The sequence below is a fragment of the Hibiscus syriacus genome, unplaced genomic scaffold, assembly GCF_006381635.1.
Source record: "Hibiscus syriacus cultivar Baekdansim isolate YM2019G1 unplaced genomic scaffold, ASM638163v2 tig00111161_pilon, whole genome shotgun sequence".
Classification (NCBI taxonomy): domain Eukaryota; kingdom Viridiplantae; phylum Streptophyta; class Magnoliopsida; order Malvales; family Malvaceae; genus Hibiscus; species Hibiscus syriacus.
In genome coordinates this window covers 140,005-167,592 of record NW_024063006.1, presented here as the reverse complement: position 1 = coordinate 167,592, position 27,588 = coordinate 140,005, and the positions used below count along the sequence as shown (strand labels likewise).

Here is a 27,588-nt window from a genome sequence, read left to right as displayed (position 1 = left end):
AACAAACTGTCTTTTTCAAACTGGGTATGTTTGATTCCAATTCACAACTTCTCTAAATTCTCAAAAATAAGTAAAAAACATTAACACCCTTTCCTTGAATTTTTTTATTATTTTATTATTAGTTGAAGCAAGCAAAATCATTTTGTCAGCTTCACTTTGAGTGCAAACGGGTTCCATTCTGTCCATTTTTGTGTGTTCAGTTTTCATATTGTTTTCAAACGGGTAAAGCTTGGATTTTTAATCCGTTTTCTGAATCATGTGGTTCTTGTTGTTTGTCTTGGGGAAATGGGGTTTTGATCATTAAGTTTTTTTGTCTGAAGATTGTAGATTGAAAAGAGCATATTTGTTTGTTTCTTTTAAGGTTTGTGTTGTGGTTCATTTCATTGCCTTCTTTAATTTTCTGGAATTTAGAGTTTCAACCTTAGCTCCATATGTTTATTATTGATTATCTGCTGAATGCTCGGGATTGTTTGAGTTGTGAGGCATTGATTTTCTTTTTCGAACTGAGATTAATTGTAATTGTTGCTCAGAAAATTAGAATTAAGGGTTAAGTTTTCTGAAATGAATTCATGTCAGGAGTTTCAAGCTTAGCTTGCACTGTTTTCAGTATATTCAAGAAGATTTCATTCTCTAATTGATTATTGTCCTGAATTGCTAAAGAGGTTGGAGTTATGAGGTCAATGATGTTTGCTTTTCCAAACCTGGATTCATGGTAATTGTCTATTCGAGGTTCTAGATGTCGAAAAATCGAAATAAGGGTTAAGTTTCATGTTGAAGAAACGTTAGTTTCTGAAATGGATTCATGGCTTGTTGCAGCAGCAGCAACTGCTGGGTGTTTTGCTGAATATTGGCGTAATCACCGTAGGTATAGGACTAGCTATCCTGAGTTAAGAACTCAAAAGGCTGAAATTGGGACCGGTCCCTTCTGCGGATCGGCTCCGAGAAGCAAACTCCAGGGCGATGTTTATTCAAAGGAAGAGATGTTTCAGCTGAAGTGGATTCCGCTAGCGGATTCGATAGTGATATGGTGGGAAGTTTGGGACTTGCGCCGATTGCTATTCGATTTCTCAATCAAGTTTAGCATACGGATTCTCAAATGATCCAAGCCTAAGAGAAGATCAATGTAGAAAGGGACCTAGAATGGACATTTTCAGTGATCCTCATAGGAAAACCAGCTTACTTGAAACTAGATATTCATATGGTCATTTACTTAAACCTTTAAGTTCCTTAGAGAGTTCCATGATGGCTGAACTATATATGCAACATGTTGAGATGGAAGAGTACGTATGTACTTCTCTTCCATCGCCACCATCTGTTATATCGAGACCACTGATCGTAACCGATGGAAGCCAGTTAATCAGCAGAGCAATGGCGGTTCTTCGAGTGGATCGAATGGAACTATGGATAGTAAGATGCATAATCAAGCCACTTCGGAAAAGAGTGGATATGTACGGGATCCCTCCGTTACCAAAATCAAGTTCGTTGGATCCCCCCAAGAAGTTGAAATTTAAGAGAGGAACTGGTGCAGTGGAGAACAAAGTGTTCCTTGCAAAATGGATAACGAAAAGCAGATGCATTCACACAGGGTACTACTTTACATTTCGCTCATTTCCTTTAATATGCAGTTCCATGTAACTCGGAATCCGGATTCAGCTTTGGATTGGTATGTGTTTGACATGTTGCATTCTATTTTTTCTGTGTGAGCTTAAGCTTGATGCAAAATAACATGATTTGGCGTTGAGTTCAGTTTATTTGTTTATTGTTCTCAAATTCTGCATATAAGTATGTCTCCGCTTCTCTTCATTGCACCCGGAGCAATATATTCACTTGTTATATTTGATGTATTTGTCTTAATACATTATTCATTATGCAAACCAGGTCCGGACGATGGAGTAGTTCTCTTATGTCTCGGGATTTCTATTGGTATAATGTCTTCTTACATCATAAACCAAAAGGGAAGTTTCGAAATTGAGAGGGTTATTAAAGCATACTGAGAATGTAGTTCAAGATCTTCGAGATGAGCTTGAGATGAAAAATTCAATGACAGTTCATGAGATAGCTAATGAGAAGAATGAATCACAGGCGACGTATGACAATTCGATTCATGACAGGGTTGAACAGAATTTGGATAATTTGAAACGATGTTATGGTAGAGAATCTTATTATGATAGGGTAGAGGGAAGTTTGGAGTCAATGAGTCGAATTGAAGCCGAGCTTGAAGCTGAACTCGAGAGGATGGGTCTAAACATGAATGTATCTAACCTGGAGAAAAGAGTGTCTGATCTTGTCGAGGTAATGTATTGTTTGATGACCCGTTGCTTCATTTCCATATTTCTGACGAATTCCTTGTACTTTATTGCCGGTCGATATCAGCATCATGGTTGCTTTATTTTTTAAAAATGGATGTGTTGTTTATAGAGTGTTTCAAACCATTTATAGGCGTTGCGTGTTGTTAGGTATGGCTCATAAATATACCAGTAAAGAGGACAGGAGATGGAGCGGAGTGAGCGAAGCGAACATCAACTGTCCTTACAAAGAAAGTCTCGTTGTGGGGTTACGAATTATGTGGGTTGGGGGTGTGGGGGCGCAGCCCCCGCGGTACGGTACAGGGTTGATTTTGTAATTATGTACCAGGGTTTTCTATTATAAATAGAGATGTAACCTAGACCTAAAATATCATTGAATAAAAACTTCTAGCACCGCCTAGGCACCGAGGACGTAAGCACATTGCCGAACCTCGTAAAATTCTCGTGTTCTTTCGTTTTCTTTACCCGTTTTCGTCAACAATTGGTATCAGATGTCAGGAGCAAAATTCGAAGTCGCGAAATTCGATGGTCAGGGTAACTTCGATTATGGCAACGAGGTGAAGGATCTATTGGCGCAGCAAGGGATCTTGAAGGCTTTGCGACCTACAAAGCCGCGTCGATGGATGAGGAAGATTGGGAAGAATTGCAGCAGCGAGCGGCGGAACCATACGATTATGCTTGCGGACGAGGTCATGTATCACGTCATGCATCTATCGTCTCCAGACGAAATTTGGAGGAAGTTGGAAAGTCAGTTTTATGTCCAAATCCTTAACGACAAACTGTATCTGAAGCAGCGGCTGTATGGGCTGAAGATGCAGGACGATCACGATTTGGCGCAACACGTGAATGTCTTCAATCAAATCGTTTCTGATCTGGCTCGGCTTGATGTGAAAATTGAGGATGAAGACAGAGCGATGATTCTGTTGTGTTCGTTGCCTTCCTCTTACGAACACATGGTGACTACTCTTACATATGGGAAAGAGACTATCAACGTTGAGGAGATTACTGCAGCCTTGTTGGCTCACAACCAGCGGAAGCAGAATGCAGGGGAAAGCTCTCAAGCCGATAGCTTATATGTCAAGGGTAATCGAGATCGGGACGGAAGCCAGAGAAGGCAGGGTCCGGGAAGCGGAATTCCAGATCCAAATCCAGGGATAAGAAGACGATTCACTGTTACAAGTGCAAGGAGGCGAGACATATGAAGCGAGACTGTCCGAAGTTGAAAAAGCAGACCGATGACAAGCGTGATGGCTCATCCAAGTCTGAACGTGGTCGAGGATGATACTTCTGATTGCAGTGAGGGTGATATGCTTTCTATTTCAACGACACAATTGACGGATGCTTGGATTCTTGATTCTGGATGTTCTTATCACATCACGCCAAATAGGGAATGGTTTTCGACATACAGGCCGGTTAATTCTGGTTCGGTTTATTTGGGTGATGATCGATGTTGCAATATTGTTGGTATTGGTGATGTCAGAATTAAGATGCACGATGGCTCCGTTCGGACGTTGAGTGGTGTTCGACATATCCCAGACTTGAAGAAGAATTTGATTTCCTTGGGCACTTTGCACAAGAATGGTTTTATCCCTAAGGCTGACGAGGATAGGGAAACCATTCGGATTGTTAAAGGAGCATTGACTGTGATGAAAGGCAAGATGACTGCAGGGAATATCTACAGATTGTTAGGGAGTACCGTTGCAGGTGGAGTTCACTCTGTTGGTCCTGTGATGATACGACAAAATTGTGGCATATGCGCCTTGCTCATCTTAGTGAACGTGGTATGACAGAATTACACAAGAGAAACTTGTTGCATGGTGTCAAAAGCTGTAAGCTCGACTTTTGCAAGTATTGTGTTCTTGGTAAACAGACTAAAGTCCGTTTCAAGACTGCGAAGCACACAACTCAAGGGATTCTTGATTATGTGCATTCTGATGTATGGGGCCTTCCACGACATCGTCTTTGGGTGGATCTAGGTACTATGTTACTTTTATTGATGATTTTTCACGGAAAGTTTGGGTGTATTTTTGAAACAGAAATCTGAAGTTTTTGAGAAGTTCAAGCTGTGGAAAGCTGAGGTAGAAAACCAAACAGGACGAAAAATCAAGTGTTTGCGGTCTGATAATGGTACGGAGTACACAGATTCACATTCCTACAATTCTGTAAGGAGCATGGGATTCAGAGGCATTTTACAGTGCGCAAGACACCACAACAGAATGGTGTTGCGGAACGAATGAACAGGTCGTTGAATGAAAGAGCCAGATGTTTGCGGTTGAATGCGGGGCTTCCCAAACACTTCTGGGCTGAGGCTGTTAACATGGCGTGTTACCTTATCAACAGATCGCCAAGGGCATCGCTGGCTGGGAAAGTTGCAGAAGAGGTATGGACTGGTCATGATGTTAGTTTTGATAACTTACGGATTTTTGGTTGTCCTGCTTATGTGCATGTACCTGCTGATGAGAGATCCAAACTTGATGCAAAATCGAATGAGTGCATTTTTCTGGGTTACAAGAAAGGTGTCAAAGGATTCAAGTTCTGGGATCCAGTTGCGAAGAAAGTTGTGATTAGTAGAGATGTCGTTTTTGATGAACAATCCATGTTGCAGCAGAAGCAAGACACGACAGTGGTGGATTTCGAGCAGTTTCCAGTTGAGAAACCAGAAACTTCTCAACCGACTTCTGGTGGTTCCACTACGGATGATTTGCAGGATTATAGTCTCGCCAGAGACAGGTGAGACGGACGAATATAAAGCCTCCGAACAGATTGGGTTTTGAAGACTTGGCATCTTTTGCACTTATTATTAGCAGTGATGATCCGGTTACTTTTCATGATGCCGTTACTAGTCAGGAAAACGACAAGTGGATGGCAGCCATGGTTGAGGAGATGGAGTCTTTGAATCACAATCGCACATGGGAGTTAGTTCCCCTTCCTGAGGGTAAGAAGCCGATTGGTTGCAAATGGGTGTATAAGAAAAAACCAGTAGTAACAGAAAAAGAGGGGGAGAAGTTCAAGGCTCGTTTGGTAGCGAAGGGTTTTTCACAGCAGAAAGGAGTTGATTATGATGAAATCTTTTCTCCTGTGGTCAGGCACACTTCAATCCGAGCAGTACTTGTATTGGTGGCTAGTTGGGATTTGCATTTAGAGCAGATGGATGTTAAAACTGCTTTTTTGCATGGTGATTTAGAGGAGCAGATCTACATGCGCAACCTGAAGGTTTCACTCAACCTGGAAACGAGCATTTAGTTTGCAGATTGAAGAAATCTTTGTACGGGTTGAAACAGTCTCCGAGACAGTGGTATAAACGGTTTGACTCCTATATGATCAAGATTGGCTACAACCGATGTGAGTATGATTGTTGTGTCTATGTTAAGAGCCTTGATGATGGTTCTTTTATTTTTCTATTACTGTATGTTGATGATATGTTGATTGCTGCGAGAACATGGATGATGTTATCGGTTTGAAAACTTTATTGAGTCAGGAATTTGATATGAAAGATTTAGGTGCTGCAAAGAAAATTCTTGGAATGGAAATTTGCAGGGACAGAGACTCAAGGAAACTGCGGCTATCTCACGGGGTTATGTTGAGAAAATGCTAGAAAGGTTTGCGATGAGCAGCGCGAAACCAGTTAGCACTCCATTGGCGAATCACTTTAAGCTCTCATCAGAACAGTGCCCCAAGACAGATAAGGAAGCTGAAGATATGGCAAAGGTTCCGTATTCTAATGTTGTTGGCTGCTTGATGTATGCGATGGTATGTACTCGTCCTGATTTAGCTCATACTGTTAGTCAAGTTTGTAAGTACATGTCTAAACCTGGTAAGCAACATTGGGATGCAGTCAAGTGGATCTTTCGGTACTTAAAGGGTACTGTGGGACATGGAATTGTTTTTGGGAGTCAGCGGGATAATCCTTTGGTTGTAGGATATGTGGATTCAGATTATGCAGGTGACTTGGATAATAGAAGATCTACGACAGGGTATGTGTTTACTCTTGGTGGAGGGCCTATTTGCTGGAAGTCTACTGTTCAATCTGTCGTGGCACTATCTACAACTGAAGCTGAATACATGGCAGCGCTGAAGCTGCAAAAGAAGCTTTATGGCTTACTGGTTTAGTGAAGGAGTTGGGTGTTCAACAAGGTGGAGTTCAGTTGCTTTGTGATAATCAAAGTGCTATTCACTTGGCTAAGAATCAGGTGTATCGTGCTAGAACTAACATATTGATGTAAGGTTCCACAAGATCAGAGAGTTGGTTGCATCTGGAGAGGTTTTGTTTCAGAAGGTACATACTGATGAGAATGCCGCTGATATGTTCACCAAGCCAGTTACGACAGACAAGTTCAAGCATTGCTTGGACTTGTTGAATGTTTCGAGTTGTTAAAGAAGCAAGGTAACCCAACCCACATTGAAGTTTCCAAGGGGCAGGATATTCGCCAAGGTGGAGATTTGTTAGGTATGGCTCATAAATATACCAGTAAAGAGGACAGGAGATGGAGCGGAGTGAGCGAAGCGAACATCAACTGTCCTTACAAAGAAAGTCTCGTTGTGGGGTTACGAATTATGTGGGTTGGGGGTGTGGGGGCGCAGCCCCCGCGGTACGGTACAGGGTTGATTTTGTAATTATGTACCAGGGTTTTCTATTATAAATAGAGATGTAACCTAGACCTAAAATATCATTGAATAAAACTTCTAGCACCGCCTAGGCACCGAGGACGTAAGCACATTGCCGAACCTCGTAAAATTCTCGTGTTCTTTCGTTTTCTTTACCCGTTTTCGTCAACACGTGTAAATAATAATAATCATAACATCAGGGAAAGCTCTTTGGTTTGAATCTTTTTCCATGCCTGCGCACTTGCCTGGATGTCTAACAGTACGGCTAAAAATTTATGCAGCTTGACCTGGATTTTGTAGCGGATTTCACCGACGGTGAATTGAGGTCCGATATGGTCAATGTGCAGGCTCTTGTCGAATCTGTGTCTGACGAAGATAGATGTGGCAGTTCAACTACTCATTCCGGAAATTATGCAGTCTCACCGCGAGAGTTGAGCTTGCGTCTACATGAAGTCATTCAATCGAGGCTTGAAGAACACGTTGAGGAACTTGAGACGGCCCTCCGGAACAGCCAGAGGAAGGTGAAGCTAATGAAATCAGAGAATAAGAATTCATGTAAGGTCTCTAACAGCGAATGGAAATTTAATGAAGAGTTCGATTACCTATCCGATCCTCTAGTTATGAAACTATCAGGGGAAGCTTTAGATGCATACAACGAAGCTTGCCAGGTACTGTCGAAGACGGATGAATCCGAAGAAGAAGATGATGCGGGACTGGACATTTATCAAAGTAACCATCAAGACGAGCTGCCTAAGTATGATGGAAAGAGCACAAACGGTTCCTTCCTGCATCGGTGTCCGAAGAACATAATGGAGGAGGCCATTTATGGTGGGGGAAGAACATCGGAAGATCAAACTTCAAGGGTTCATGGATTGCTTGATGTCGGTGTTAATGAAGATGAATATGGTGACTGTGATGATGAAATGGAAAAGCAACTGATAGAGAAGATTGTGGAGAACAGTAAGAAAGGATCTGATGCACTGCTAAATGCACAGAGGATATTGTTTTCCTCGTATGAAACTTAACTTATGTTACATCCACTCTTTTCCATTTCTCTTAAATATTTTTATAAGATATAATAGAATGTTTAAATATTTATGTATAAGATATAGATTTTTCTTAAAATTCTTTTCTTTTTGTAAAGAGAGACACTTTGTACTATAAAATGCTTACCTTTTGTATATTGCCTTGAGTGCGAGGCTGCCTGTGTTACTATATCGATAAGTGTAACAATCCATATCTCATCAAAAATAAATAAATAAATCACTAATCCATTTCTTTTATTCTTGTTATAAAACTTGTAATTTTATAATATTTATAAATTTTTTAAAAATATTTTTTATATTTATTTTCATTTTTTAAAATACATTTGGTTTATAATAATTTTATTTTTCACAATAAAATTTACATTTCTCTAAATAAATTTTACATCATTATTTCTATCTTATTTTAGCATGCGAATAGTTGTATGAATTGTGAATTGTGAATCGTGCATCGGAACTGAGAGGGGATGTGGAAGTTGTGGGTAGGCATAGAAAATATTAAAAAGCTACACATTTGTTTGATTTCTCATGCATTTCAGCTGTGGAATCAGGAGATGTAAGGGGAACTAATACAAATAAGCCTCATCAAGCAGCCAACGCTAGTGAAAATAAAATATCATCATCTTCGTCACCAGCTTCGGCCGATAAAGATGCAGTCACCCCGTCAGCAACTTCGGGCCGGATACCATCCCAAGCACGGCAAACCGAGCCGAATGGAGTATGACTTCAAACGAATCGTTGTTCAGTATTCACACCAGTTTCAACAGTGAACAAATGAATTGGATGTCTAAATCCCGCGAGTACGGTGACAGCTGCGCCGTTCGAGTCCATTGCTGGATCTCCGGACGACCAGACTGTTCTCCGAGACTGCAAATCGTAATGAGAGCGTCACCTCGGCTGAAGCGATGAAGGATTGTTTGAGGGAGCAAAGAGATGATACCCAGCAAATTCATAGACATTCCATTCCATTTATCAAGTATTTTATTATACGGTAGAAATGGGTAAATTACATTGTTAATCGCTCAAATATCTTCTCTTTTATTTTTTTACTAAAATTTTAAAATCCTTAAGTTAATAATTAAAATGTTTAATTATTCATGTCTTAGTCGATCATTGATGACATGGATTATTTTAATAATATTTTTATTATGATATTGTATATTTTATTAATATTTATGTCAAATGTGTCTTAAAATAAAAAGAATAAAATATTTTCAAACCTTAAATCATACCCCAATAATTCATACCCATTTGAACCCCTACTTCATCCCGATGCTCCAACTGTGGGTGAAAGTGGAGGTTATAACTTGAGTTTAAGCTAGTGCGATTTGGAGTTTATAGATTACAATTTGGAGTCTGGGTGTTGTAATTTTGGGTTTTAGTTTATTTGAAGTTTGAATATTGCAATTTATAGTTTAGGGTTGTAATTTGGGATTTCTAGGTTGTTATGTGAGGTTGGGGTTGCAATTTAAATTTTGTGGATTGTTATTTAGAGTTGAGAGTTTGAGTTTTATGATTTAAAAGTTGTGATTTAGAGTTTGGGGTCGAGGCTAGGATTTTTATTTTTAGACAAAAAAGGTTAATGTTGTCTTTGTAATAGACTCAATTTATCATTTTTACTCATGTCGTATTTTCGTATCAATTTGGCACTCGAAAATGTTTAATTGCATCATCTTATATCCTAACCCTAATTAAAACTCTAAATTATAAACCCTAAACCCTAACTTATAATCCTAAACAATAGTAAATATTTTAAACATTGATGCAATTGAGCAACTTCGATGATTAAATTGAAAATAATAAATTGAGTTTATTACAAAGACAAAAATGACCTTTACTTTATTTTAATACTATGCGGCAAAAATAATAATAAAACATGTCACATCATTAAGAAAATATTAATAAAATAAGTTGGAGTGAGCAAATAGAAGCAATTCGAAAATTTTGTTATAAAATTGAAAAGTTTTAAACTACAATAACCCATATAAGAGAGAGAAAATAATTGAATGATGAATGATATAATTTATCCTGAAAGAAATTGGTTCTTTTTATATATTAAAATCGGCTTTAAGATACAAAATTTCACTCATTTTCAATTTAAAGTCCTTAATTAGTATAAGAAAACATTAACTGATGTGTATCTTTGTTTTTAATGAAGACGGGAAGATGGAGACAAAGGTGGCGGTTCCTTCCAAAAAGGTACGCAGAACAAAAAAAAAAACCTTCCACAAACCTTAAAAGAAAATCCAGATACCCCTAAACCAAAGGCCACCCTGGAGACCCCTAAACCAGATTCCCTTAAATCCAGGTTCTACGAAATGGTTCACTTGCAAATATAGTTTACTGATTCAATATCAATGACCATCTTGCAAATAGATTTTCCCATACAAATCTAAGGTATTCTATTCTAATTAACTTCTTACGAAATTCTTCTCAAGTTGTTGTGGTCTTCACCACCAAAATTTAACAACATGCACACGAAAAATAAGTTCCAACATTGAATTTTATAAAACTCAATAATACACTATTATTCTATTATATTATTTGACGTGAATAAATATAAACAGATAATTCATAAATTATAATTAAATAGTTTGGACATAAATCCAGAAGTAATACTCTAACAAAACATCGTTAAAGAACTATTAAATAAGATGAATGGAAAAGAAACAAAAGACGAAGAAAAAGAGAAGATTGTATGAAGTTTCTATGTGCTTTACATGATTGTAAAGCAAAGCTGTGATACTTATATTGTCAAGCCTTCACCTTCATACTCAGGGTCGTGGCTGAGGGGCGCAAACTGTGTGACCGCACAGGGCCCCCCAAAAAAGCCCCAAAAAAATATATAGTAGCGTTTTACCAATAAACGTCACTATAGATATATTTATTGCGACGTTTTTTTTTAAAAAACGCAACTATTATTGCGGCTTTATTGGTAAAACGCCATTATAGATAGATTTATTGCGGCGTTTGTCAAGAAAACGCCACTATTATTGCCCCGAAATTGAATATATCTAAAAAATAGGGGCTCCTTTATACGAATTTGTACAGGACCCCCGAAAATCCTGCCACGGCCCTGTTCATACTAAGAAAGTTACTCAATGGAGTTCTTGGCCCTGTTCATACTAAGAAAGTTACTCAATGGAGTTCTTAAACAAGGCAAAGTTTATACATCCATGCTAAAAAGCCATCATCAAGAATTAAAATAACGGTCATTGTTTTACAAGTTGAACTCTCTCCGGCTCATCGCATATTGATCTTAATTAGTAAAAGGAGGTTGTGCAGACCTTGATATGCTTTATCGGGTTTTCAACATCCCTACCGCCGGCGTGCTTCACGAATTCTTCCGGTGAAAGGAAGTGCCCGTGGCAAACACACACTATGATCACCTGTTCTTTGGTGTATTTGTAAAGAAACCCTTGTATTTTCCTCCCGTCGAGGCAGGTGGTGGACACAGTAGGCATTGCTTTCATCACTTCCATCCCCTCATCTTGAATCCAACTATTGGAAAGTTTAGCCTTCTTCGTCGTATTCTCCGATTCGGTTTCCTTCAGCTCAAGTTTGACGAAGTTTGCAGCACCGGAGGTGATCCCTAGTTCGGACTTGATTAGGTTAGAAGACGATGCTGCACCTACTCCTGCATTGAATTTTTTTTCAAACACGACATGCATTCGAATATGTGTATCTAGGCTATGATGTTCGGATTTTTCATATTTAATGTCTAAATTATGAGAAAGTAAGTAATTAAAGGCAAGAGTATAAAATATGGATGCTTTAAATATAAGTTATTCAAAATTTTCATTAAATATCTATCTTTAATGTATATCCGACGCATATTCGAATCTCAAATTTGTCTAATGTATATCCGACATACATTTAAATCTCAAATTTATCTGGCGAATGTCGACATATATTCGAATGTCAGATCTACATGACGTACGTCCGACATATATTCGAATCTCATATTTACATGACGTATGTCCGACGTATATTCGAATCTCGGATTTATGTAACGTATGTCCAACGTATATTCGAATCTCGGATTTATGTAATAATATTTCTTATTTTGATGGCATGAATATCTAAGCCTGTCAATGCTGAGTCAAATTAAGTACAAGCTGTAAGAAGCTGGAGTTCAACGTGAAATTTGAAACTACTAGAAGCTGAGCAAAAATCAGACGGCTCAAACTCGTTAAATTCCAAAGAGATTCCATCATGGAAAGGGAAAAAGGAATCATACCTTCAGAGTTTCCGAAGCCTTTCTTTGTCGTATCAATGGCTCTATTAAACGCAGGGTTTTTAGCAGCAGCCCAAGCAGGAACTCCAGCAGGAAAACATGGCGCCGCCGTGGCCGCCGTTAAGAACCTTTCTTTATCAGTCCCTTTCATGGCATTCCTATGCTTCTCCTCGGCTCGTTTCTTCGCCTCAGCTCGCTTCATCAACCTTAACTCCTTAACACTCACCACCCTTCTACTCCTCTCCACTTGTACAGGCAACGAACAAGACCTCGGCATCGGAAGATAACTCTTCGGCGTCGTGTCTCCCGCCTGGTCGATGAAATTCCTCTTAACCACTTCTCCAGCTATGGAAGATGATCTGGTTAACGGGTTTTGTTTGGTGTACCCAGTACCGTAAATCCCACCCAGAGATAGCCTGAGATTAAGGTTAGCTTCAGGAAAGGAATCTTGGGTCTGTTTTGAAACACGTTTTTCGAATGAAAATCCGGGAAAAAATTGAATCGGTTGTTGTTCAACCTTGTCGTCGATCACTTTAGCTTCCGCCATTAAAGAAGGTCAAAGAACTTCCCTCTTCCTGTTGAAAGAAACCACAGATTCAGAAACAAATCAATAGAAAGAACCAAACACATCAACAGTAAAAAGACTGATAAGATTTAAGAAGAATGAAGAAACAGCAACAACACATGATCATAAAAACGAACTGAAATTACAATGAAGAGAAGAAGAAAAAAAGTGACAAAACCCAGAAAATATAATCAGGTAAAAGCTTACACGATCGATGAAAACACAGAAACTGAAACTGTAGGGGGAGAGAGTTGATTGTTTTGTGTTAAAAAGACCTCTCATAGAAAGATACCCAGATTGGAAACAATTTTGATGAGATATTATAGATGACACAGCACAGATGAGAATGAACCACACGTGGTAATCAGTGGGGAGGAAGAACATGGAGGTGGGAAAAGATGGAAACATACGGTTACTGTTGTGGCATTGTTGCAACTCGCTCGCTCACTCATAACACAAACTCATTCGAGTACGAATTTTACCGCAAAAACATTATGTTTCGACTTTCCATTGTTTATCATACATACCCAGCTCGGATCTTGATTTCTATTCTATTCATAAAAATATCTTATTTTTATGTTTAATTTTAATAAATTATTTTTATTCATTCAACAATTAGGAAAATATACAAAATTTTTAAATTTATATATTAATTATTAATATATTAAAATGTATAGAAAACATAAATATTTTAAGTCAATACTCTGATACGTTACTAACCCAACAATAAAACCTTGGCCGCGAAAGACTTGGCAAGTTGTGTTTTGTATTTTTCTCTTTTGTTGTATAAATATAAATTAGAAGTATTTTATATTAAATACATGTTTATAAATATTTATTTAATAAATGATTATAGATTAAATTTTTATTAGTTTTGTGTTTAATCTTTGAATTTATTTATTAGTATTAAACGTGTGTTTGAAGTTTGAACACAACTGTGAAATTGAATAAAACTACAATTATTATTCTTGTAATTACAATAACATGTTTCATTGACATAGTATAAATAATCTTGCAAAATATAATTACAAATTATATAAATTTAAATTTCAAAATGATACTAATTATTAATTTGAATTGTATAATTACTTGCAAAATTATATTAATTCTCACAAGTCTCTAACAATCGAAGAGTGTAATTAGAAACATTCAATTATATACTATTCAACATACCTACAAATTATGATTATTATTTAAACAAGTAATTATTATATAATCATATCAATTACACTTAAATTTAATTATATGATATTCTTAAAATATATAAAAAAATACTACTCCATAAAGAAACTATAAAAGCTTGAGAAGATATTTGCATAAAAAGAAGTTTGAAAAGATAATCATATCATTATTCATTGTTATTTAGTGAAGTGGATTTTCTATTTCCTTTAACTGAATTAAAATATGATTAATATGTAATATTAACAGTTAATAAAGATATAATAAACACTTTATAGTCTATTATTTCTTAATATAAATATGCGTACTCATAATTGTTTAGTAAGTTATAAGATTTACATTTATGAATTTTATTATTTATTTAGCATTATAAATGGCAAAACTCACGAGATATTGATGTGAAAAAAAATAATTCACGTGATAATGTCCAATAAATAATTGTTCAAATGGTGTGAATTATACAGTGCATGGATTGGTCGCCATGCAAGCCAAACGAGATCATAGGTCGCCATACACTCGGTGCGACCTTGTAGGTCGCCATGCAAGCGGCTCGAACTCCTCCGTGATTCTGTTGAAATCACGACAAAGGTGGCTCTGCCTCCCTCACCCCTGTCTCCCTCATGCATGCAACAATGAAATCACGACAAAAGTGTTCTATACGAGCTGTGGCGAGAGGATGAAGCTTTGCTACGTGCTGTGGTGAGAGGATGAAGCTTTGCATGCGCCATGCATGTCGGAAGAGGTCGCCATGCACGTCGGAAGAGGTCGCCTGCATGCAATGGGGAGCATGCGAGCATGCAGCGGGGAGCAAGGCCAAGGACAAGGTCGCCCAACGTGCATGGCAACCTACCATGTCGCCTGGCGTGCATGGCGACCTACAAGGTCGCCCGGAGGGCATGGCGACCTATGCTGGGAAGCTGCCACGCCGTAGGTCGCCCGGAAGGCATGACGACCTACGACCAACACTGTGCAATTCCCCCTATTTGAGCAATTAATCTTAGGAGTACATTATAGCGTTAAATAAAAAATTCGAGAACATTATCTTGAAAGTTTTGCCCATTATAAATAGTAAAAATTTCAAAAGAATTTCAACCAATAAAATAACATAATCTCTTCAATAATCAATCATGTTAAAAGTGGGCCCATAATTAGTTCTAGATAGATCCATTTTGGAAATGGGATAAAAATATAATGTGGAAATACAAAAAGTAAACAATAAATTTTGATATTAATATTTATATTATATATTAATCACTACAGCAAAACTGTACATTTGCGGTGTTTTTTTTTACCTATAGCGGCGTTTTTAAACGCTACAAAAAACACCTGCGGCGCTATAACAAACGCCGCAAAAAGCGCCGCTGAAAATAGCGTCGCTAAAGTTCACGGCGTTTGGTAACAAAAAACGCCGTAATAGGTGTTGATATTTAGCGGCGTTTTTCCAACAAACGCCGCAATAGGTGTTGAGATTTAGCGGAGTTTTTCCCACAAACGCCGCAATAGGTGTTGAGATTTAGCAGCGTTTTTCCCACAAACACCGCAATATGTCTTGAGATTTAGCGGCGTTTTTCCCACAAACACCGCAAAAGATCTGGTATATAGCGGCGTTTTTTAGAACAAACGCCGCAAAAGGTCATATCTATAGCGACGTTTTAAGATACAAACGCCGCTAATTACCTCTCTATAGCTAAAAGAAATTGATTTTGCAAATTAAAACTAATTTGTCAAATGTTGTTTTCTACTCTTTTATTACCCAAATTTAACCTGTAGCATTTTCCAATAAACTTGACATCCATAACAACAAACTTAAAGAAACATCCTTTTCGGAGCTAGAGAATATAAAGGTAAGTAATTTATTAAAGAAAGCAATTTATCATCATTCATCATACATGATATCTTTAAAGAATATTAAGTTCAAAGCTAACAAACTAATGGCATTAATTTTTAAAAAAATCAAGGCATTAGTCCAGTTGATGTGAAAGGGTCAAGAAAATACCCAAAACATTTACAACATAAACTTTTTCCACCAAAAGCACTTTCATGTCTTTTGCAAACCGAGAAATCTGATTCAAAATGTTGTGTATGCTTACTGACCTGTCAAAGAAAAGAGGAACAATCAGGTTAATGAATGAATGAATACTGTACGAGTCTATCGCGACGTTTGTACAAAAACGCTACTAAAGTATAAGCCTATAGCGGCGTTTGTATAAAAACGCTACTACTGTACGAGTCTATCGTGACGTTTGTACAAAAACGCTACTAAAGTACAAGCCTATAGCAGCGTTTGTATAAAAACGCCACTAAAGTACAAGTCTATTGCGGCATTTTTATAAAAACGCCACTAAAGTACGAGTTTATAGCGGCGTTTGTATAAAAACACCGCTAAAGTACTACTCTATCGTGGCGTTTTTTATAAAAAGGCCACTAAAGTACGAGTCTATAGCGGCGTTTGTATAAAAACGTCACTAAAGTACTACTCTGTCGTGGCGTTTTGTATAAAAGCGCCGCTAAAGTTACCATTTGTGGCGTTTGAAATGTAAACGCCGTTGTATGTTTAAAGTTAGTGGCGTTTAATCTTAAAACGCCGCTAAAAACGCCGCTGTAGAACAATTTTGCTGTAGTGAATCCATACCATATTATAAAACTTAACCCCTTGGTTTAAGATTCTTGGAAAGAAAATTTGAAATCATATCGTAATTTACTTTTAAATATATATATATATCACTAATTTTGAATTAGATTTACAATTATAATTGTAAATTAAACACATGATTAGGACGATTTCCTATAATTATTGATACAAAAACTAGTAACTTAAGGTCGCATAAGGATCATATAAGGAATGATTAAAATATTACCAAGAAAACTCGAACGAAGATTGATACAAATAAATCTGATCGTTTAGGCAAACGAACCAAAAAAGAGGATCAAGCTATTAAAAGACCACCGAAAAATCGTAAATCAATCTCGAGCGAAGTGAAAAGTTATTCACGAACGTATAATAGATATCCAAATCTAATTTAAAGTCAAAAGTAGGGAAAATCAATAATATAACAGATAAGTGTCATTTTCATCAATCATTACGATGTCAAATCAATCCTTATAAAAAATAAATGAAATCAACGACCAAACAATCGAAAAACATACCAAAAGACATAAAAAAACGTGTTATAAAGACATATAAAAACGTGTTATACAGACAGACTTATTGAAAAGAAAATAAAGATACAATATAAAAAATAAAATGACAATAATAAATACTTACAGTCGACAACTAATATTAAAATTATTACCGCGTCGATCAACAAAGATAAAAGAAAAAAATAAAAACAATACTTTCTTAGATTAAAATTTTTAAATTAAAAAGATTCATTTTTAAAGAGCACACGTGTAATGAAAATATGTGTACGCGTGGCGGAGGACAAGGTGTGACAACAAGCGAGGCAAGTTTGCATGCAAAGGAGAAGGTCTCGCACTGATGCTATCCAGTTTTGTTATGCCCACGCGCCGATTATGTAATCTCACCTACTCTCCTTTCTTTATTTTAAAAGACTTTACAATTTTAGATTCCTTCTTGTAAATATTTAAATTATTTACAATTTATTTAGTCATATTTTCTTTATTCTGAAAATGGAATTACCGCATTAGGTAATAAAACACAACCATTTATTTTATAATTCGTCACTAAAAAAATGTCTTTTCTTTGTTGGAATAAAAAAAATACTTTTTGATTTTTTTGCCTTAAAAAACGACACACAATTAAATGAAAACATGATAGGATAAATACCATGGTTATTAAAATCGGACGGGACCGGCCGGTTTAACCGATTGAGTAACCCCCCAGACTGATGCGGGTAACCCGATCAGATCTGGGTTGTCACATTAGGGCCACCAGAGCAACCCACTGTAAAAATAGCGAAAAATTTAAAACTTTTTATCAGAACATGTAAACTTATAAAATCATTTGTCCATATTTAAAAATAAAACATATTTTCAGACTTATATATAAAACAAAATACAATTACATGCCCCCTAATCACATGTACCATAATCTGCAACAACACCGGAAGAACTCCCTTACTGAAGTCGATAGATGCACTTGTACAATTCTTTTAACCTGAAAAGATGAGTAATAGAGTGAGCTTTGGAAAGCTCAGTAATACAGAACTACTAAATGATGCTGAAGAACATGCAGATACAAATAAACATATATTTCCTTTTCGGTTCAGACATCTACAGATCTTTATACTGAGCGAAGATCCTACAGATATTTCGGGGTAACGAACAATGAGCTTTCAGTTCAGATAAATATTTCGAATTACTGAGTTCAGGAGATCATAATAGGTTATATAGTGTGTTCCCAAAAATCATGTAACTTTTCAGATCTTTTTAAAACATATATATATATATATATATATATATATATATATATATATATATATATATATATATATACCCCCATCCGTCAAGTCCAAAATGTGTAGGTTCCCCAGAACCATACACCCACCGTCAAGTCCAGTAAGCCCTGAGCACACAGCCGAGGAGCCGGTAAGTAAGGCCCTGAGCACACAGCCGAGGAGCCGGTACGTAAGGCCCTGAGCACACAGCTGATGAGCCTTCATGTATACTTCCTCCAACATTACCCCCAAGTAAAATATGTTCGTCCGTAAACGGATATATCAAAAATCAAAACATAAATCAGGTCAAGTATCATATCAAAATCCAGGTCAAGTATCATATCAGAATCCAAGTCAAGTATCAGATCAGAATCCATGTCAGATATCAGATCAGAATCCATGTCAAGTATCATATCAGAATCCATGTCAAGTATCATATCAGAATTCAAATCGAAAATCAGATAAAATATTCATGTGAGTAGGGAACACACCAGAGTTTATGGATATTATTTAGAGGGACTGGATAATCTTATAAGGCAGAGAAACATAGATCTTCAGTATGCCGATAGAACGTTGGAATTTCGAATCACCATGGGAAGAGTTCATTAACTGACGAAATCATCAGTTATTCAAAATGTGATTCATCAGGATCATATCTTATTCAGACATTTTTCAGAAGCTTAACGAATCATAAGGGTATTTCAAATCCTTTACAATCTTTGTCGATTGATTAGATTATCGAACAACTCCAGATGAATAACTCCCAGAACTAATGCTTATCGACTGGTCAATTCATTGTCCTCACAGGGTAGTTACACTTTAATACCACAAATTCTAATCCATATATAATCTTCGGAATCATCGCTGAATAAATCTTTCAATGTCTTTATTCCATGTTCACGCTTCCACTGTATCATGAAATACTGACGTGCTTGATTTGTAGTTCATCTTTCATAAGGACAGTACATCTTATAAACTCATCAGAATTTTCAGACTTATTCAATTCACTTACTTAATCCTCAGTCATTGAGGTTACTTAGCTTATTTAGCAATCAAGTCCATTCCAGTTACTTTGGGGTTTTCCAAAGTAATTCAGACGTTTCTGAATTTCGAATACATATTGTACTTCCGTTTAGTTCAATTCGGTCTTTGTGGTTGATTTGTCAAACAAATATCCAATTCTTAGATCTGAATGCGATCTAGAGTTGAGCTGGGCTGAATACTTCCAAAATTATCATCGAGTCAAACTTGAGTAGACAAACACGCATTCAAGTAATATTTAAGCCGTTCAGGTACTGACATATCATTAAGGTTGATCGGCTCACTTAAGCTGTGTTCCATAACTTTTAAAGGTAGTTCAACACCTATGCTTATTTGTATTCCTTAATTAATCCAAGACATTTACTTAATATAGGCCATAAGGGTATTTTGGTAATTTTGGTGTTCAGTTTTATTCCATTCATTTCAGAGCTCGAGGATATCCAATCATTCCTGAGCTTGGTGGTATTCTTGGGTCATTTCTATTACATGGGTATTTTGGTCATTTTACAGATTCAGTGTATTTTAATCTTTTTCTTCCGTCTGATCTTATTATTAAATTCAATCTTATTATTTATTTCAGTCATTTCGAACAATTCTGACAGCAGAATACCCCGACAAATTATTCTTCAAGTATTTACTCATTACTCGGATATTTTCGGGTCAAGTGCATTCTCAGACTTTACAAACGAAATATCATGAATTTTTCTTTACAAAGACATGATCTTAATAATTAAATTCGTACTTAATCGAGTTAAGTATAAATCCTCAAAGTATTTTCTCATTCAGAGTCAACTCAGACTATTTTACCTCTCAAGGGCATTTTCGTAATTTCTTAACTAGATAATTTCGATATTAACTTTTAACGAAAATAATATAATATAGAGATCCTATGATTAATTGCTTCCTCAAACATTCTTTGATCTTGAAATGATTCCTTAAAAGACTTCTAGTATCTAGCATAAACCCTATTGGGGTTAAAAACCGGTTATCCATAATTTCCAAGTAAAACTTACATTTCTTATGCACATCAATAGTTTTATCAGATCAATAATTCTTTTTAGATTATTAATCCACTTCCAGGGACAATACTTGTCATTTTCCAACATAAAGGTAATTTCGTAATTTTACCTAATCGAAATATTCTCATAATTTATCATCTAAGTACCTTTAATGAGATAAATTATAATCTACATATCCATGGCTGATTCTTTTATCACTTAAATCTATATATCCATGGCTGATTCTTTTATCACTTAATTCCAGAACTTGTAATTTAATTTCAATTGTCCTCCAATTTCTTATAATAGTCATTTGAGCCATATTCAGTTACCTACTTGCTATCGTATTCGTATCAAGTGTAGATCTTTATTAATTACACATATGAGACCAAACATTTCCATTCATGCATTTACCAATACCAACACGTTCTATAAAGCATAAAGAGGTAGTAAAGTATTACCTCGATTACTGAGCTACATTAATCACCCTTCGAACTTCTTCCTTTCGCCGTCGAACAAATTTTGAATTTGAATCCAAATAAATTTCCCTCACTATAAAATTAACTTATTAGAATTCCTTTTCATAAAAGAGGGACCTAATTGACAAAATTAATACTTTAGGGGGTCAATTTAATAATTAGCCACCAAGGGTAGTGGCCAAAATAATTCTATTAAAACCATTAAGCAATATTCATAACTATATGAAAACTATATGACAAGGTTGATTCTCACCACACATAGAGGACTCACGTTGCGATTTACTCTTTAACCTTTATCATACTCCCAAAAACACGTGAAATCTTCAATTGTTTCATTTCATTTTCATTCCCTTAATATTCAAAGCTTCAAGCCGTATTCTGGAGATGAACAAGGGAGCCTCGTCGATAGGTAGTTGAATGCCGACGATCACCGCATCAACCTTCGTCACTGGTCGTTGTCCGAGAACCAACATACTTGGTTTGAATCGCCTCAAACTCCTTATCACTTGTAGTATTCCGCTGTTCATCTCCATCACCGCTTACTTTCACCATATCCCGCTTCTTCATCTCGACAAGTTGCCTATACACCACATGGTCGAGCTTAACAGAGCTACAAGAATTCTCTTCCATCTTCACATCTGATTCTTTTGGCTCTATTTTTGAATCCTCGATAACATCCCCCATTGAAACAACACTAAGTACTCAAAACAGAAGCAGTATTTCACAACACAACTGGGTTTTAACAATTTCTCAGTTTGAACTCGTCGTTGCCTCTCTTTGAAGAATCAAACATCATTTCTGATCGTTTGATGTTGTTGATGTATTGATTTGAAAAACTCTGGGACACCGTCTCATTGCTGGTGTTTACGCCATTGTCTGTCGATTCTCCCGATGAAACTGCAATATTAGTAGTAGAAATACTAGTAGCAACAAAATTCCATAAGCTGTTACAACAAGAGAATATCATTGAAATCCCATCATCTTTAACTTGTTGTGGAAGACGGGTATCGGATAGAGCAAAATCGCAACTGATAATTTGAGAAAATAAAAATGAAGATAAAAGAGACACAAAATTTACGTGGAAAACCCCTGAATAATATAGGGTAAAAACCACGGGCAACGATAGAAGAATTTCACTATGAGAAAATAGGAATTACAACTTCTCTCAATAGACCAAGGAGAAAACAATGATAATTCTCTCTTGATAAAAAGGAGAAAATAACTCTCAAGAAACTCTCTAAATTCTCTCTAGTATTGAAAGAAAGCTAGAATGCTTTGGGATGGTTTTGAAGCCAAATGGGATAGGGTATTTATAACTAAATCTTAAGGACTTAATCTTGTAAATACACTAAAGTTTAATGACTAAAGTTTTTAACTTGACCATATAAAAAATCAACAAAATTGGCTTTTAATATTTTTTTTTCAAAGCCACCGGTTGCTTAGCAGCCTATGTGGTTTGATTTTTCAACAATCTCCCACTTGAAGATTTGATTGGAACAATCATATCTTCACACCATTCTTTCTACCTTGTACCATCATGTTGCTTACGTCTCTGACAGCCCACAAGACGATCGACACCAGGTAAATTTATCAGCGTTGATTACCTTTGTCATGAAATCTGTTATGTTGTCTTTGGTATGGATTTTCTGCATATCTACTGTCCCTTCTTCCACCTTTTCACGAATGAAAGGGTACTGAACTCGTATGTGCTTTGTCCTTGAATGAAATGTTGGATTCCTTGCTAGATGCAAGGCGTTTTGACTGTCACAAAACAGAGAGACATACTCTTGACTGTGCCCAAGCTCCTCCAATAACATCTTCAACCAAATTGCCTCTTTACTGGCTTGTGTAGCTGCTACATATTCTGCCTCTGTTGTGGATGTAGCCATAACTGACTGCAATTTTGAAACCCAGCTTACAGCTCCACCAACAACTTTGAACACATATCCTATAGTAGATCTTCTTTTATCCAAATCCCCTACATAGTCAGAATCTACATACCCATTGATTAGTAAGTTTGATCCTCTGTAACATAATACAGCATTTGAGGTCCCTTTGATGTATCTCAGGATCCTCTTTGCTGTATTCCAATGCTCTTTGCCTGGATTTGCCATGTACTGACTAACCACTCCCACTGCTTGTGCAATGTCTGGTCTTGTGCATATCATAGGGAACATTAAACTTCCCACTGCTGATGCATATGGTACTCGAAACATCATCATCCTCTCTTTTTCACTGCTAGGACTCATACAAGAGGATAATTTGAAGTTAATAGGAAGAGGGGTAGAAATTGGCTTACAATCTTGCATGTTGAATCGTGACAAGATCTTCTTCAAGTAATTCTTTTGTGAAAGCCAAATCTTCCTATTACTTCTGTCTCGGTGAATTTGCATCCCTAGAATCTTGTTTGCTGATCCCAAGTCCTTCATTTCAAATTCCTTAGCTAGTTGTGCCTTCAATTCTTCAATATGATCTTTGTTGGGTCCTGCAACCAACATATCATCCACATACAACAACAATATAACAAAATCGTTATCACCAGACCTCTTGAAATAAGCACAAGGGTTTGCATTAAGTCTGTTATATCCAAGGCACATAATGAAGGAATCAAATCTCTTATACCAATACCTCGGCACCTGCTTTAGACCGTACAGAGATTTGTTCAACTTGAAAACCAAGTTCTTCTTTTCTTTTTCTTCAAAACCTTCAGGCTGGAGCATGTAAATCTCTTCTTCAAGATTTCCATGAAGAAAATATGTTTTAACACCTAGCTGCTCTAGATGTAAGTTCAATGTAGCACACATTGCCAAAACTACTCGAACTGTTGTAAGTCGAACCACAGGAGAAAGTATTTCATTGAAATCAATACCTTCTTTTTGAGCATATCCTTTGACCACCAGTCTTGTACGATACCTCTCAACTTGATCGTCACCATTTTGCTTGATTTTGAAGACCCATTTGTTACCAATTGGCTTCCTTCCTTGTGGTAATGGCACAAGGTCCCATGTATTATTTTTATGAAGGGCTTCAATTTCTTCTTGCATCGCCATCATCCACAGTGAAGCATCTGAGTTCTTTATTGCCTCCTGGTATGTTGATGGCTCACCGTCCTCTATTAAAAGACAGTATGCAATATTACCTTCTATAACATAATCTGAGTGCCAATTGGGACGTCTTCTCACACGATCTGATTGACGAGTTGTTGGTGCTTCAGAACTCTCAAGTTCTTGTTCATCATGTGCTGGTTCTGCTTCAGAAGAATATCCTTGTTCAAACTCATTTTCCACATTTATCTGTGTAGTCTCTGACTTTTCAGTGTTATCGTCGTCTTCTTTTCTTTGTAGTTTATCCTCTACAAAGATAACATCCCTGCTGATGATCACTTTGCGGGCAGTGGGATCCAATAAGAGATACCCCTTGACTCCATCAGCATACCCCAAGAATTTACATTTCTTGGATTTTGGATCCAGCTTTGAGATTTCTTGGGAGTTGTACATCACGTACACAATACTTCCAAATATATGGAGGTTTGAATAATCAGCTGGTTTACCAGTCCACATCTCCATTGGTGTCTTCAGCTCTATTGCAGTTGATGGAGCTCAATTCACCAAATAACATGCGGTATTGACTGCTTCTGCCCAGAATGATTTTTCTAGGCATGCATCCCTCAACATTGCTCTTGTTCTTTCTAACAAGGTTCTGTTCATCCGCTCTGCCACTCCATTTTATTGAGGAGTGTTTGCCACTGTGAACTGTCTTTTGATGCCTTCTTTTCTGCAAAAGTCATCAAATTATTCGCTTGTGTATTCTCCTCCATTATCTGTTCTGAAACACTTGATCTTATTTCCAGAATCAAGTTCCACCCACGCTTTGAAGATTTTGAAAGTTGAAAACACATCTGACTTCTTCTTAATAGGATACACCCAACATCTCCTAGAGTAGTCATCAATAAATGAGACAAAGTATTTTGCTCCACCTAGGGATGTAACTGGTGCTTGCCATACGTTAGAATGAACCAATTCTAGAACATTTTTGCCTTTAGAATTTGACGTGTTGAATTTCAACCGTGCTGCTTACTTGTTATGCAATGCTCACACAAAGTAAGTGATACATTTGTTAAGCCTGGAAGTAACTTTTGCTCCACAAGAACTTTCATTCCTTGTTCTGACATGTGTCCAAGTTTCTGATGCCATAGCATTGTAGAATCTGAACTACATGAGGCAACAGAGGCTTCTGCTTCTAGCAAAGTCTCTCCCTTCAGAATGTACAAGTTTGCTGCTATCTTTTCGTCTTTCAGCACCACAAGCGCTCCACGGAACACCTTCATGATTCCTTTCCGTGTCTCAATCTTGCTTGCATTATTATCCAACAATCCGTAGGATAATAAAATTTTCTTCAGGCCCTTCACATGCTGCACATCTCGAACAACTTTGATTGTTCTATCATACATCTTCAATTTGATGGTTCCCACGCCAACGATCTCTAAGGCATGATCATTGCAACTATACACAGATCCTCCTGAGACAGGTTCATAATGATGGAACCATTATCTTCTTGAGGTCATGTGATATGTTGCTCCCGAATCAATGAGCCATATATCTGTATATATTTTTCTACCTTCCACGGTGGTTGACGCTTCACAACATAGAGCATCTCCATCATCTGAAGTGTTTGCGATATTGCCTTGTGGATTGGAGTTTTTATTTAGACTCCAACAATCCTTCTTCAAATGACCCTTCTTTCCACAGTTGTAATACTTTAAATTCTTCTTGCTCCTCGACTTCGATCTACCATATTTATGACTGCTGCTTTGGCCACGTTCTGTTGATCTTCCTCTCATCGTTGTCATCGTTGTCAATGCTTCTACTTGTTGCAGATTTACTTGTCTGTCTTCCTTGTTCTTGTGCCAATTTTCTTCTTGTAGAACAACAGCTGCAACGTCATCGAAGACTAGACTGGTGACATTACTATTTGTCAAGTTGATGATGAGTTGATCATACGAATCTGGTAGACTTTGAAGTAGAAGTTTAGCACGTTCTTGTTCTCCTATTTTACAACTTAAGGATGTAAGCTGAGAAAATAAAGTGTTCAGTGTATTTAAGTGCTCCGTCACTGAAGTAGATTCTGGCATACGGAGAGTGTACAATTTTCTCTTAAGGAAAATTTTATTGCACAACGATGTGGCCTCGTACAATTTGGTGAGATGATCCCATATCTCTTTAGTTGTCTTCTTTTCCTCGATGCTTGACAATACTTCATCTGCTAATGCTAGATGAAAGTTTGCCATAGCATTCCCGTCCATTTCGATCCATTTGTTGTCATCTGTGAAATCCACTGGCCTTTCACTGATAGCTGCTAGACAACCGTCTTTCCTCAGCATAGTCTTCATCTTCAATTTCCACAATGAGAAATTTCTCCCATTGAATTTTTCAATATTAAATTTCGTTGTCATAGCTTCTTTTACAGATAGCTCCCACTATTTCACTATCGTGAATAGTTCTCTGGAACCTTCAAAGAATGGGTAATAACTTCTTACTTTCTTATGTTGGAGGATCCACCTTTTGGTGGCAACCACAAAGACAATAAGCAGATATTACACACTCTAATCTGGCTCGGATACTAATTGTTGCGGAAGACGGCTATCGGATAGAGCAATATCGCAACTGATAATTTGAGAAAATAAAAATAAAGATAAAAGAGACATAAAGTTTACGTGGAAAACCCCTGAATAATATAGGGTAAAAACCACGGGCAAAGATAGAAGAATTTCACTATGAGAAAATAGGAATTACAACTTCTCTCAATCGACCAAGGAGAAAACAATGATAATTCTCTCTTGATAAAAAGGAGAAAACAACTCTCAAGAAACTCTCTAAATTCTCTCTAGTATTGGAAGAAAGCTAGAATGCTTTGGGATGGTTTTGAAGCCAAATGAGATAGGGTATTTATAGCTAAATCTTAAGGACTTAATCTTGTAAATACACTAAAGTTTAATGACTAAAGTTTGTAATTTGACCATATAAAAAATCAACAAAATTAGCTTTTAATAATTTTTTTTCAAAGCCACTGGCTGCTTAGCAGCCCATGTGGTTTGATTTTTCAACACAACTGATGTATCATTGTTGCTATTAGTAGCTGAGAGCAAGCAATCAAGGGACTCAAGAGAGTTTGTTGTTATTGTTTTTGTAGTACCAGCCATGACTTGCGAGTAAACTGCTATGCCAATAACAAAAATTGAAGCTGATGATCTATGAGAAAAATGAGAAGAGAGATATACTTGTTTTAAACCATCCTTCCATATCAGTATATCAAAGTTTGAGATAACGTTCACTGGATCTGATGCAGCAGGAAATAGTATTTGTTGAACCATTTCAAATACTATATCTGATTCTGGTCTTGTATGGAGTTGTTGAATTGGATTAATGAAGATATCTTCTGGCAGATTCATCTTGTCACCATAAATGGAAGAATTTGAGTTGAAAATTAAGAAATTGTCTTCCACTTCTGAGCTATCCCATCCCAAGCCACCATCCATGGCTGAAACCTTTTCTTTTCAGAAAAGTAGCCAACAAATGAAGAGTATTTTATGCAGTTTTTCTAACAGAGACAAATTTCGATCAAACCCTCTCTAATCAGTTCTTAATCATGAAGAAACACCACTGCTAGCTAGCATCAGTAAATCCAACCACATGCGTCCCATCATCATTACAGCTCAATGAATGGGCTTCCATAACATTT

General features: G+C 36.8%; 2 protein-coding genes and 1 long non-coding RNA gene across 3 annotated transcripts; 1 reads left to right on the top strand and 2 right to left on the bottom strand.

The window, feature by feature from the left end:
- The first annotated feature begins 651 nt into the window (after window positions 1-651).
- On the top strand, window positions 652-8,089 carry LOC120155072. Its single transcript, XM_039166646.1, has 3 exons — window positions 652-1,586; window positions 1,879-2,292; window positions 7,193-8,089. Exons 2-3 carry the CDS (start codon window positions 2,029-2,031, stop codon window positions 7,934-7,936), a joined length of 1,008 nt encoding a protein of 335 aa, XP_039022577.1. The 5' UTR covers window positions 652-1,586; window positions 1,879-2,028; the 3' UTR covers window positions 7,937-8,089.
- Window positions 8,090-8,539: 450 nt separating this feature from the next.
- Window positions 8,540-12,738, bottom strand: LOC120155066 (ninja-family protein AFP3-like). The gene is made up of 4 exons (XM_039166644.1): window positions 12,195-12,738; window positions 11,242-11,591; window positions 10,177-10,265; window positions 8,540-8,678 (listed from the first exon to the last, which is right to left on the bottom strand). The coding sequence occupies exons 1-4, from the start codon at window positions 12,736-12,738 to the stop codon at window positions 8,540-8,542; spliced, it is 1,122 nt and encodes a 373-aa protein (XP_039022575.1).
- A 9,067-nt stretch (window positions 12,739-21,805) lies between these two features.
- On the bottom strand, window positions 21,806-27,026 carry LOC120155073. The gene is made up of 3 exons (XR_005518939.1): window positions 26,957-27,026; window positions 23,957-23,960; window positions 21,806-21,831 (listed from the first exon to the last, which is right to left on the bottom strand). It is a non-coding gene; the product is annotated as an uncharacterized LOC120155073 (long non-coding RNA).
- Between the last annotated feature and the right edge of the window lie 562 nt (window positions 27,027-27,588).